This window comes from Psammomys obesus, unplaced genomic scaffold, assembly GCF_907164565.1.
Source record: "Psammomys obesus unplaced genomic scaffold, mPsaObe1.curated_primary_1811, whole genome shotgun sequence".
NCBI lineage: Eukaryota > Metazoa > Chordata > Mammalia > Rodentia > Muridae > Psammomys > Psammomys obesus.
This window is the reverse complement of record NW_026585587.1, coordinates 1683707-1697876: the sequence shown is the minus strand read 5'-3', so window position 1 is coordinate 1697876 and position 14170 is coordinate 1683707. Positions and strand designations below refer to the sequence as shown.

General features: G+C 42.9%; 1 protein-coding gene across 1 annotated transcript in view; it reads left to right on the top strand.

Annotated features, from left to right (window-relative positions):
* Window positions 1-14170, top strand: part of Pld5 (phospholipase D family member 5) — a 330905-nt gene that overhangs the window by 301319 nt on the left and 15416 nt on the right. The window contains exons 6-7 of the mRNA XM_055609753.1: window positions 3490-3687; window positions 11002-11138. Coding sequence (XP_055465728.1) covers window positions 3490-3687; window positions 11002-11138 — 335 coding nt within the window. The remainder of the gene's footprint in view (window positions 1-3489; window positions 3688-11001; window positions 11139-14170) is intronic.

The window sequence follows — 14170 nt, the reverse complement described above, 5'->3', positions numbered from 1 at the left end:
TGTAGTGAATGAACCATGCTGAGTCAGCTTGAATGAGGGATGCTTGGTCAGTTCCATGGCTTGAATGATGCTCACATTGTGTATATGTTCAATCATGATTAAAAGGACTCAATCCATCACCAACACCCAACGGAGTGGCCTTGTCTGTGACAGTGTTCTATAAAACAGTTTGACAGAGAGCCGAAGGCTCAAACCAGATGCCAGAAACACTGAGACCTGATGGAGGGCTGTGTGCTGGTCCCTAGGTGTCATGGCTGCTTCTAGGTGACATGAAAGAAGTTGGAGAGCTTGTCCACAGCCACACGGCTAACAAACTGAGGGGCCACAAAGTTAATGCAATTCTTTCTGTCCCTGAGATTAGCCATATAGCAGTGATACAAGCTCATGGAAAAGTCTGTTTTATCTGCCTGATTTCCCAGGGGCGTCCCTCTGAGCTTCTTGGCAGGATCCATGGAGAAAAGTACATTCAGTCTTGAGAACAGTGCTGTCTGCTGATCTCAAGAAGATCCCAAGCCCAATTAATTTACCTAATTTCAGTGGCAGCCGTCCCACTCCCTTTCCCACGTCTCTGGAGGAGATGGGCTTTTGTTCACCTAACCACACCTATGTGAAGAAACACTGTTAACTGATGACGTCCAGTGTGGCTTGTCTTAGATTGTCTCATAATTCTGTGATGCCTGTTATTTCTCTTCTGTGATTTTATGCTGCATGTCCTGAAATGGAGACAGTACTGGCTTCAGGGTTGGGTAACAGGAGCTGGTCAGAAATTGTCTGCTGGTTGAATGTTTGGCCCTTGAAATAACTATCAGCCCAGAATTCAAACAAGCTGTGTTCTAACCAGACGTCCTCACAGGAGACCAACCTCATGTCCCCTGATTCTGAGACTTGAAATTAACAGAACAGCCCTTGTGGTGCCAGAGCCCTGGAATAGCAAAGCTGAAAATGGTCACAGAGAGACACCTGACAAGGCTAGCCTGAGACCCATCTGGAGACTTCCACAAGCCTGACGTTCAATCATCAATGCAAATGTCTGGTCTTAGGTGGGCGGTGAGCTGTCTCTCTTCTGCCGAAGCTCCCCACACAGACAATGGCATGTAAAGCCTAACATGGGGTATGTTTTCAGTAGTAGACTGAAGGGAGCAGATGATTTCCTCAGTGAGTGTGTATTGCAGTTATGAGCATATAAAGGCATGTTATTTAAACCTCAGCTAAACAGCAGTGTTTGTCACTGAGGACTCTGCAGAGAGTTACCTCACCATGAGGAATCATTAAGAATAACTGTGGGGTTCTGGAGAATAGGCTCAGTGGTTAAAAGCACTTACTGCTCCTGAGAAGGACCCAGGTTTGGTTCCCAGCACCCCACAATGGATCCCCAGCGTCTGTAACTCCAGTTCCTAGAGATCTGATGTTCTCTTCTGGCTTCTTCAGAAACTTCATGCATATGGTGTACATAAAATTCACAGAAGACCACAAATACAGAATTAAAAGATAATTCTTTTAAAGAAAAAGGTTTACTTTGGCCTGAGATGGCTCAGTGGCTAAGGGGGCTTACTGCTCTTTCAGGGGACCTGAATTTGTTTTCTAGTACCCATGTCAAAGAGGTCCGCAGCTGCTTATGACTCTAGACCCAGGGAATCTGATCCCTTCTTCTAGACTTCTCAGGCGTCTGCACTCACACAAGCGCATATTCACATACAGACACTGCGTCACACATAATTAAAAATAATGGTTTTAAAACAGTTATTATGGATGGTTCCTGTCAATCTCTGAAACTAGGAAACCCAAGTAAGTATGGAAATTGCCCTGTTAGATGCTGCCAGAGCCTGAGAACTGAATGCCCTGACTTTAGCTGCCCACATCTTTTCAACTCTTCTCCACACTATAGCCAAAAGAAAATCCCCAAATCACAGCCAGACAATGCATCTCCCCTGTTACTTGCCTCCCATGGCCTTCAGTGGAAACATCAAATTCCTCATCCCAGCCCCAAATTTCCTGGGGTCCAACATCACCCTCTAGTTCTACCCCTGTTGTCCAGAAAGAGACATCTGAACACTTAGACCTCCATATACATTCTTCCTCTCTTCTCACCTCCACCCACTCAGCTCTGATTAGATGCCCCATGCCGTGTCTTTTTATATTCCTAAACCACCTGCCCACTGAAACCTTTCATTTTCTCTACCTTAATGCATTTATTCCTCTGACTGTAATACTGAATCCTGAAGAAATACTTGTGAAAACACACAAACATATGTCCAAGGACATTTGTGGTTTTTTTTTCTGCATTAGCAAGAAAATAGAGATAAGTTCTTGAGTGGTTTAAATAATCAGTGTTATATCTATTTTGTGGTTGTTGCAGAGCTAGAAAAATGAAGACAGGTCAGAAGAGATGCACATGGAAAGTCACTGATGAGCTGGCTCATAGTATGTCGTAGTGGGAGCCCTGGGGCTCAAGGACATACATATTCCTGCTTGGCAGGCAGCCTTTCCCGGAGAAAAGAATATTCACATTCCTGGCCTTTAGCTCCTCCGTTGATCTCCCAAACAATGTTTAGTCGAGAGATCAAGTCATAGAAAGTATGCACATGAGTGTCCTGCTCTTTTCCAATCAAAATTTTACATTTTTCCTTTGGGTAAATCAAATATAATGAGTTTCCACAAAGACACGGTAGACTCAGAGAAAGCCATTGCAGTCTTCGCCTGGGCATATCTAACTGCCGTTCACAAAACCTGCAATCAAATTTCTTAATTTGCCACTGATTTGATCTCTGACTTGTAATTTTACTTAACTGTTTGGATTTCACTTTCCTTCTCACACACTGAGGAAACAGGGACAAAAAAAAAAAAAAATACCTCCACAGTCTCTTTAGTACAGGGCGTTACTCTACTACTGTCAAGGAGGGTGCAATTTTAGCAAGAGCAACAATTGCCATAATTTTTAATGGCTATAAGCACTGTTCTTATATTAACCAGTTTGTCATAGCAATTCCAGCTATGCACTTAACACTATTACATCCATTTTATGTAAGAAGACACTGAAGGCCTAAGATGATGTATATTAGCCCCAAATTACACAGCTCTAACACTGTGGAGCTGGGGCCAATTTCCAGGCAGCATGGTTCCAGAATTTGTGAGGATATCCGCTCTGTGGTTGCAACGGAGAGCCATTGTCTTGTTGCTAAAGTATTCATTTAAAAAATGGTGTTGGGAAAGGGGAGTGGGAAAAGCCAATATTAAATCCATAGCTGGTAAAATTGTCTCTGTAAAAGGCCAAATGCAAAAAGAGAGGGAAAGTTCTATTCCTGTGTATGATCATTTTAGGATACATTTCTCCTAGATGCTATAATGTGGTTTTATCTACATACTTCTGTATAACAAAAAAAAAAGTATTAAAAAAGATGCCTCTTCTGCAGCATTCTTATGCATTTTTTCCTCTGAAAATAACAGCATCAACTGCACCCCATATTGATGCTCTCGATTTTAATTTCACAGATGAAAGAACTCGGTGTCATCTTCTACAACTGCAGCTGCCTGGTCCTAGACTTACAAAGGATATTCGCTTTGTACAGCTCACTCAAGTTCAAGAGCAGAGTACCTCAGACCTGGTCCAAGAGACTCTACGGAGTCTATGACAATGAGAAGAAGCTCCAGCTCCAGCTGAACGAAACCAAGTCACAGGCCTTTGTGTCGGTGAGTCACGTACCCTCGCTGCTACACTCCCCAACTTTTGCCCTCCAAAGGCTATGTACACTGGCCCCTCCCACTCCTCCAGATGCCCCTCCCCACATCACATCCCAACCTCAAAACCTTTTCTTTCTTATAACCCACCATGTCCAGCTGACGATGCCCACGTGCGCATGGGCATAAGGCTGTTGACTAGAGCATGGGCAGCATACCGAAGGCCTCTGAGGGAAAAATGACCTTCCTAGAATGCTGGGTGGCTTGATACCTTGCAGGTCTTATGGGCAACATCAACTGTTGTGAATTTGTAAGCACAACAGCCCTGTCATGTCCAGAAGATGCTATTGCTCAACAGTCCCCACTGACTCTTACAATATTTCTTCACTTTTTATTGCAACTTCCCTGAGTCCATGGGGGAGGCGTGATAAAGATTCCATCGTGGCCATTTTACAAAAAAGGATGGTGAAAAGGAGGGCAAAGTTGTTTGTCTAAAATAAAAAAATCCTATAAATGTGGAGAGCAGAAAATGGGTGTGAAGGACTTCGATGGAGCAGTGAGGCATTTTTTTTTAAGGTGGAGAATGCAGAAGTAGAATCACCCCAGAGAACCTTTCAGAAGCAGCGTTTTCTTTGCATCTCAAGATAACAATAGCTGACAACACATGCTGGAGAGGCTGTGGAGAAAGGGAACCCTCCTCCACTGCTGGTGGGAATGCAAACTGGTACAACCACTCTGGAAATCAATCTGGTGCCTTCTCAAACAACTAGGAATAGTGCTTTCTCAAGATCCAGCTATACCACTCCTAGGCATATATCCAAAAGATGTTCCAGTATACAACAAGGACATTTGCTCAACCATGTTTGTAGCTGTTTTATTCATAATAGCCAGAAGCTGGAAACAACCCAGATGTCCATCAACGGAGGAATGGATACAGAAATTGTGATATTCTTACACAATGGAACACTACTCAGCAATTAAAAACAAGGAAATCATGAAATTTGCAGGCAAATGGTGGGATCTAGAAAAGATCATCCTGAGTGAGGTATCCCAGGAGCAGAAAGACACACATGGTATATACTCACTTATAAGTGAGGGGAGGAGGGAGTGTCTTATGGGGGGATACAAAGTTAATAAAGTGTAATTAATAAAATAAAATTTAAAAAAAGAAGCTAAGCAAGAAGGACAAAAAAAAAAGATTCCCTCTTCTCAAATATGTCTAAGTTTGTGTCAAATTGACAAAACACAATCAGCACACTCATATGCAATTTAGATTTATGTGTGTACATATATATATATATATATATATATAGAGAGAGAGAGAGAGAGAGAGAGAGAGACATGTATTTGTCAGTGTGTATACACACACACATACAAACATACCACAACAACCTGGGTTTGAGAAAGCACACACACACACACATGTGTGTGTGTGTGTGTGTGTATGTATGTATGTATGTATATATTCTCTAAGAACATATGTCTTCTTGGAGAAGTCTTGCCATCAGAACTGGGCCTCTTGCTCTTACCCTAGTGTTTACCAGGACTTTGCAATTATTTGTTTATGATTATTTCCCCATAATTTTATAAGGCTCTAAAGAGTACATATCCTCTTTATAACTGATATTCCTAGGATCTCACTTGACTCTTTGAAAGCAGAAGTAAATAAATAAATGTTAGACTGGGTTGATTGGTAGTGATATTGTTGGAAAGTTCCAGAACATATATAGCTTTTTCAGTAATCTATGCCAAGCAAATGCCAAGGCAAACTAATTTAAGTTCAATATATTTGTTGCAAAAAAAATCTGAAAATAGTACATCGTATTTTTGGAAGCTGACAGTCCAAAACTAAGTTGAACACATGCAGAGAATGTCTGAAGACTTGAAAAATCATCAGTCCTAAAATTACAGTTTTGGATCCTAACTTACTACAATTAAATACCAATTTCCAGTTATGCGATAAGTAAAGTGTTGATCATTCATAACTCAGTACAATTAAATATAAATTTCCAGATAGGATATAAATAGAAAATTACTTATAATTTTGTCATGAACCACAAATTGGTTCTTGGTTAGATTGACCTACATGACTTCTAATGACTGGGTTCAACTGAAATGGGTGGTGGTGGGAGTTGTGTCTTGTAGATTTTTTTTTTCACTGACCTTAATGTACTTGAAAAAAAAAATTACACATTTGCTTTCTGGGGCAAAGCTTAGTTTTCTCACAGTCTGTTTATATTGATCTGGTTGCAAGGCAGGTTTCATTTCTTGTTCTTATTCAGTTCATCTGCCCATCAGTCATGGAGACTGAGCTGTATCCGATGAGAACGGATGACACTCCTCATCAGAACTGCTGTGGGAAAAAAAATATGCTATATTCCTTCTTAAAGCTTCCACTTTATTTTAATACTCGTATCTTAACATTTTACATTTAGCACTTTATTGAGATATGTTCTTTACTGTGAACTTAGTCCTTTTAGAGTTTATAGTTCCACGAGCTTTGTTATAGCCACAGGTTCTGCAGTCATCAGCACTGTCAAATTTCAGAATGCTTTCTTTGCCACAAGGGAACACCCATAATCATTGGCAGTTACATCCTGTTTTCCCATCCCTCAGCCCTGGCAACCTCTCATCTAGACCCTCATGGATGTACCCTTCCAGGGAGATTTTATTTAAATGTAGTGTTGCAAAATGTAATCTTTTGTGACTATTTTTCTTTTCCCCTAGCATGTTCCAAGAAGGTTTTAGCATGGGTTTATAGGTAGTTACTCTTTTCTTTTTATGACTAAATAATATTGCATTGTAAATAAGCCGCATTTTGTTTAAGTGTCTGTTGGTTAATAGATGTTTGGTGTTTCTGTCTTCCAGCTCTTGTGCCTATGGCCCCTGTGAACATTCATATCCAAGATTCTATCTAAGCACCCCTCCCTTTTTTTCTCAGGTTTTGCTCGGTGTTGACCATTTTGAGATACTGTTAAACCGTTTTTCCAAATGGGTTGTGCCACTCTAAAATTCCACCTGCCAGGCGTCTGCGTTCCTGTCAGCACTTGTCATTTCTGTCCCACATTAACCTTCTAGTGGGCATGAGATTGGTGTCACTGTGTGCTGACTGCATCTTTCAGGTGTACCCAGCGTCCACTGCGAGACCTCTTAGGGGAGACCTCCATGTTCTCCTTATGTGGCCAATTTGCAGATGGGCCATTTGCAAATCTTTTATCCCATTCTGTGGGTTTTCTTTCCACGTTTGGTTATATCTCAATGTTTACTCTTAGAAAGACAGCACGAACCTTCTAGAGACCAGGAGACCAGTGTGGAGTAAATCAGAAACCTACCAACTTTCTACAAAATGCATTCCAATTGAGTGTGCAAAATAAAATATGCATACATCCAGCCCTTCCTGATCCACGGGGTGTCTCAAGAGTTCCTAATTGGTAAAAAGGCAGCTGAAACATAAAACAGGCTCTGTAGTTGTGCCTTCTACTCCAGCTGTGGAATAAAGAAACACCTCAGCAGGCTTATCGCATTTCTTCTAGAGCGCTGAGGAGAACGTAACAGCCACCTCTGTGCAGCGGGAAGTGGTTCATAGCCTAGCTGAGCAATACACCTTTCTTTCATGGCTTTGTGTGTTAAGAAACATTCACAGTGTTTATAAAGGTAGAGCCAAGCTCCTAAGTGCAAAGACACTGGCCTAAACCATCATGCCTTCACTTCACAAACCCACACAACGCCTGCCAAGCCCCAGGCATTGCTTAGGGGAAACTCAGATAAGACTGAGGCAGATAAATGCTAACAAAGGTGTCCACATGTGTTTGGGGGGGAAAAAATAGAGTGAAGCTTCTCCAATTAGGAACGGAGGGAGGCTGGGGTGAGACAAACTTGCAACATTTATCAATTTATGTAATACATTCATGTTCATTTCACAGCTGCTTACTGAGCATGCAATATGCACAAGGTCCAAGGCGCAGGAGCTGTCCAAAAGAAAGACATAGCGCAGCCCGAAAGCTGGCAGATGATCAAGCACACCCACAAATGAAGCAGTGTCGCGTAGCAGGTGCTAGAATGAAGCTCTGCAATAAACAGAGCTTACCTTGACCACTGATACATGCCACTTGCCTAGACCTGAGCCCGGAGCAAGACAGGCACTTTGGAGTATCTGCTGATGGAGCAACAGCATGCTCACGACCCAGCCAGGGAACAGGCTATTCTCCTATTCAGTCCTCAGAGGCCACCAGTGTAGGAGGGTGAGACTCCTACTAACTTCACTATGAAGCAAACTAGCCAGGCCTGGTGGCGCCTGCAATCCCAGGACCCTACAAAAACAGAGGGTGGAGGTTTGCAATAAATTCAAGGTCAGCCTGGGCTACATGGAGGTTTCCAGGACCGCTGAAGTTACACCGAGGAACCCTGTCTCATGAAAGGAAGGGAGGGAGAGATGGAGAAAAATGGAGGGGGTGGTAAAGACGGGAAGGAAGGGAGATGAAAGGCAGAAGGTATATACTAACGTTCTTGGGTGGAATCTGGTCTAAAGCACCAAGGATTTCACTCTTCTCCTGATTTCAGGACACAGTGGCCCCAACCATTCCCCACTGAAATGTGTTTCTATCCAAAAGCAAAGCTCAGTTTGGAATCCCAGGATGAAACTTAGGCAGACCTTAACTGAAACAAAACCACCGGTGTTTTGACACATTTCAGAGCCTAGGGGTCTGTCCACAGATTGCTTTTTCAGCCATTGCATGGCACGCTGAGCCGCGTCTAAGACAGACCAAACAAGCAGAGGAAATCAAATCATGTGAATGTATAATTTTAATGATATAGAAAACTGAACAAAACACAACCCCTAAAATCAAGCTAGAAGCAGTGTAGCTGGTGGGAGGCAAGCACAAGCAATTATAGCTCTGAATGTGCCAAATATGACAGGAAGCAAATTCTGCAGGTGGGTTGTGGGAAGGGTTGCACAACAGTATTGACTCTGTAGGACAACATGACTGAAATGGTCAAGATGGGAGCGGGGATGTATCTCGTGGTAAATAGGTCCCAGCCTAAGGAAAGCCCTGGTTCCCACAGCCTGGGGATGGAGAGACAGAGAGAATAAAGGAGGGAGGGAGGGAAGGAGTTGATAAGAAAGAAAAAAGCATACGGCCTGGGAACACAAAGATGGGAGAGGTAGCTTCTGTCTGAAGATCAGAGAAAGAGAGAGAGAGATTGCTGAAGATACATATTTGAGCCGGAATTTATAGAACAGATCCAGTAGAAGCATGTCATCCAGAGGGCCCAGCTGAGCAAATGTCCAGTAGCAGAAAAGATGAGGACACAGCCACAGGCTGGGGATGTAAGAGGCAGAATAACAGCCAAGGGAACTTATCCCTGTGACAGGAGTTCATCCTGAAACCCATGTGGAGTCATCTGTTAGAGGCAAGGCAATGGTTTAGGAAGAGCGTTTGGCAGCATAGAATCTTTATACCAGACACTAAATGAGGCCCCAGTGCCTGAATGACAAATCAGGAGGAAGGGGATCAAATAGACCCAAAGATGCTGTTCCACTCATCTGTTCCAATGAGAGATGGAGTACCATCTGTCTGTGTGTTTTGTGTGTGTTGTGTGTGGTGTGTGTGTATGTGTGTGGCGGGGGGGGAAGCACAGGAACGCGCTGGGGAAAGCACAGGAACGCCTTGATCTGATGGCATTTTTTTTTTAGTTGGTTTTTTGAGACAGGGTTTCTCTACTCTGTAGACCAGGCTGGCCTCGAGATCCGACTGCCTCTGTCTTCTGAGCACTGGGATTGAAGGCGTGCGCCACCAGTGCCCAGCAATCCAATTCAAAAAATTCAAAAGCTTTTGAATACATTTTTTCCCACTAAAGAATGGAAGTTTATTCTCATTCTAAAAGAAAAATAACTCATCAAAAGTATACCCTGCCTATCACTGACCAAGAGGACTTCATCACCCTTCTCACTGCTGTGTCCAAATATCTGATGAAAGTGAGGAAGGGCTTGTTTCGACTTACAGTTCAAGGGAAAGTCCATCAAACGGTAGAGGCAACAGGAGCAGGAGGCAGCTGCTCCCACCACATCTGCAGCTGGGAAACAGCAAAAGAGGAACGCTGGTGCTCAGCTTGCTTTCTCTTTTTATGCAGTTTGAAACCCCAGCCCATAGGACAGTGCCGCCCACATTAAGGGTGGGTTTTTTCACCCCAGTTTACCCAGTCTAGACATTCTCTCAAAGGCATGCCCATGGGCTCATCTCTTTAATCGATTAGAGAGCCTGTCAAGTTCACAATTGATTTTAGCAATCACAAGGACTTTCTGGGCAGGAGTTCCTGGAGACCGTGTGCCCTTAACATGCTCCAACGTAACCGCTTTGCCCTTACTGTGAGGGGTCGCCATGGCATTGCCTTCATTCTGTGGGCCATGTAGTTGAATGGGATTCATACAAATGCAGGATAAGGAATGAGGGACAAATGACTTGAAAGCTGTTATTATCTGGTGCTGCCCTTCATTCTAGGCAGCTCCGGAAACTTCTATCCTTTCTTTTGTGCACACAGGAAACTCCTTGTCAGGAAAAGGCAGGACTTACAGGAAATACGCTTTCCAACCTCTCCACCAGAAAAATAATGAAGACACTGAAGTATGTCTTCCCTTGTTATACCAAGCGCATCTAAAGACAGCCTATTTTTATAAGAAAGTTGAGACGCGAGAATGGTTGCTCCAGCATAATTTGCCTCTTTTTTCATTTTGCTGATGTCTGGCAGAATATCCTTCTTCTCTGCCTCTCTTGATGGATTTGGGCATCACGGTAACCTCAGTTTTCTTTCGAGCGTTATTGATGAACCTCTCTACAATGAGCACTCCTCTTCCTGACTCTGTGAAAGATCCAGGAAAAAAAATCTAAAAGTTTTTATATTTGTGTCTTGGATATTTCACGACCAACATCACCTCCCAGATAAAATGACTTCTAGAATAAGTTGCTCACTATGTGTGTATATAAGTCTGTAAATAATATTTTAGAAAACCAGCAGCCACATACAACAAAGCGATCCTAGAATCACATAAGGCGGAGGCAGGTTGCTCCCAAAGTAGCAAGGTGTACACTGAAGGCAAAACTCCTCTCCGGAGACAGACCTCACCGGCTTGAATCTCAGCCTGCCTCAGCTGACAAAACACAAAGAAACTCTGCTGTCATCTGATCAAGAGGCAAAAAGGGGGTGTATATACCATGTAAATAGCAATAAACCAAGACCTACCAACACAAATAAAAGCCACTTTGAATGTTCTTAACATTTAAATGCCTACAATTCAACTCTAAAGTCTTGGGATTTTTATCTTCACAGAACTCTCCCAAACTCTTTTGCCCTAAGAACAGAAGCTTTGACATCGACGCCATCTACAGCGTGATTGACGATGCCAAACAGTATGTGTACATTGCCGTCACGGACTACCTGCCCATCTCCAGTACGAGCACAAAAAGGTCAGGGGCTTTCCACGGGGTCTTGAGGCCTTTGGGCTCTGGGATGCTTTCCTGCTCTATCAGGAAGAGCACACTCTGCCAGTGTGTCTAGTGTATTTCTTCCCCAAGCAGGTCCAGTTTAAAGGCTCAGGGTCTCACTCTGCAGGAGTACCTCTCTAATTTATCCTACAATCACAAGAGCAATCTCAGAAAGAAGGTTGGGTGATTAACAGAAAATTGTATCCCTCTGTGCCCTCAATGTGAGGCTGAAGGGGATTTAAAACACGTGTTCTCAGACAGTGCGCCCTTCCATATGAGAAGGATATCTTTACAGCGAATAGCGTCTCAATAATTCCTCACTGTTTAATCACAGAGTAAAGTGGGAATGATTCGGGGGCAGAAGATACTACAGAGCTTTAGGGAGAATAATCACACACACCCAGGCATTCCCTCTTTGGCTTGCTTGCTGGAAGGGCAGATCTTTGGGTACTTGTCACTGTTCTCAATAATTGGTTTAACCGGGAAACCCTTTCCAAAATGCACATTTCTGACTTCGAATGAAGACCTTCAACTTTTGGAAAATTATAATTTCAAAATAGCCGTTTAGCGAGTTTAAGTGATTAAGTTCGCCATATATTACTTGAACACTTTCATCTTGCCAATCCCACGTTATGCATAATATGCAGCATCTTTATGCAAATGATTGTAACTTTGCAAAGAGCCTGCCAGAAGCAGGTTGCTTTATGACAGTGGGAAAGCGTTCTGAGCTGTCAGAGGCACATTATTAAGACAGAGCTGCTTTAAAACATTAGCCATCTTTTGAGTGTTCGTGGATTTTCCCACACACTTTCCCGTTGCTCCTCCTCTTTACGCTCCTCTCATTTCTTGTTTATTTGGCTTTGGACTAAATCTTAGATGCCAGCTTACCTCTGGAAACATAACACATGGTTGTCCTGTTACCAAGGAGGACATGGGTAGTACCGGAGGGGTAGGGGGACAAGCTCTTGGGGTTCTAGGACAATGATGGCTCAAGACTGACACATTTTGTTCCATGGCCTTCCATGGGCCAAACCGAGGTCTTTCATAGTCTGGAGTGGGAGGTTGTGGTGAATGGTGCTACACACCCATAATCCCAGATCTTGGGAGGCTGAGACAGGAAGTTCATGAGTTCAAGATCATCCAAGTCTGCACAGTTTAAAACCAGGCTAGGCTACATCATGAAACCTTGTCTAAAAAAATCAAACAAAAAAAAAAAAACAAAAACAAAAAACAAGAACAACAAAAAACCTTACAAGCAGGGGAAAATGTAAAGACTGTTAAAAACCCAGACACCGAACTGAAATCTCATCTCTTAGTTATCATTCCGGCTGTCATTCAAAAACTTCGGGAGGAGGGTGTTTCGAGACAGGGTTTCTTTGTGCAGCCTTGGCTGTCCTGGACTAGCTTTGTTGACCAGGCTGGCCTCGAACTCGCAGCTATCTGCCTGCCTCTGCATCCATGAGTGCTGGGATTATGGGCGTGCACTGCCCTACCCGGCTCAAACACTCTTTGTACTGTGTGTGAAGATGGCATGATGAAGCTCATTGTTTCATGTGCTAACTTTAAAAAAAATTAGCTTGTAAAAAGAACCATTTATTCATCTCAAATATAGAAGGAGTCAACAGACCAAGGAAAGATTCCAACAAGCCCAGCTCAGCAAATAAATTGGGACTACCTACAGAGACATGGACAGTAACAAAATAAATTTTCAAGCCTACACTTTCAGCTTTCTAAACAAAGGGGCACCAAAGAGAAATACGTAGCTCAAACATTAAGGTTATAATTACATTCTTCTCAGTCATGTGGATGAATTTTATTTAAAAGTCAAGTTGGACTTGTGTTTACATAATCTTAAAAAGTTCAAAAGTGAATTCAGTGTCTTTGTAGAATTAGCTAATATCTTGGATTTAAAATTTGGTCTCTTCATACCCAAATACCTAAAGGATAGATAGGATAGATAGATAGAAAGTCATGAACACACGTGTCAGAAAATCTCTAAAGTGTTAAATAGAGAGAATGTTGGGATTTCTGCCTTTTGAGGTAACAGAGAAAGTGTGATGCTGATGCAGTAATCCACCAACTTAAAAAAAAAAAAATTAAAAGCCCAGAGGGGGCTCCAGCTCAGACAGACAGCACTTGCCTAACATTTTCAAGGCTCTGAGTTCATTCCCCGACACCACAAACAGTGACCACCAGAACTAACGAATAAGAGCAAGGCCTTATGGCAGACATGTTTAAAGATACCATGGTGCAACCTTGGATGATAACCTAAAATAATTATTTTTAAAGTTACATTTAAGAGGGAACAGGACGGGAGCCTACCACAGAGGGCCTCTGAAAGGCTTTACCCTGCGAGGTATTGAGGCAGATGCTGAGATTCATAGTCAAACTTTGGGCAGAGTTCAGGGAATCTTATCAAAGAAGGGAGAGATAGTAAGACCTGGAGAGGACAGGAGCTCCACAAGGAGAGCAACAGATCCAAAAAGTCTGAGCACAGGGGTCTTTTCTGAGACTGATACTCCAGCCAAGGAAGATGTAGCCCATGGCAGTTCAGTGTCCAAGTGGGTTCCACAGTAATGGGAACAGGGACTGTCTCTGACATGGACTGAGTGGCCTGCTCTTTGATCACCTCCCCCTGAGGGGGGAGCAGCCTTACCAGGCCACAAAGGAAGACAATCCTGCCAGACCTGATGAGACCTGATAGACTAGAATCAAAGGGAAGGGGAGGAGGACCTCCCCTATCAGTGGACTGGGGGAGGGGTGGGGAAGCAGGAGGAAGGGTGGGATGGGGTGGGGAGGAGGGAGGGAGCTACAGGGGAGATACAAAGTGAATAAACTGTAATTAATAAAAATAAATTTAAAAAATCTATATACATGAATGATATGTAGGTTGCCTATGTTTTTAAAATATTGTTAATCAGAAATAAAGGATTGCCCTCTCTTTGTGAAAGAAAGAAAGAAAGAAAGAAAGAAAGAAAGAAAGAAAGAAAGAAAGAAAGAAAGAAAGAAAGAAA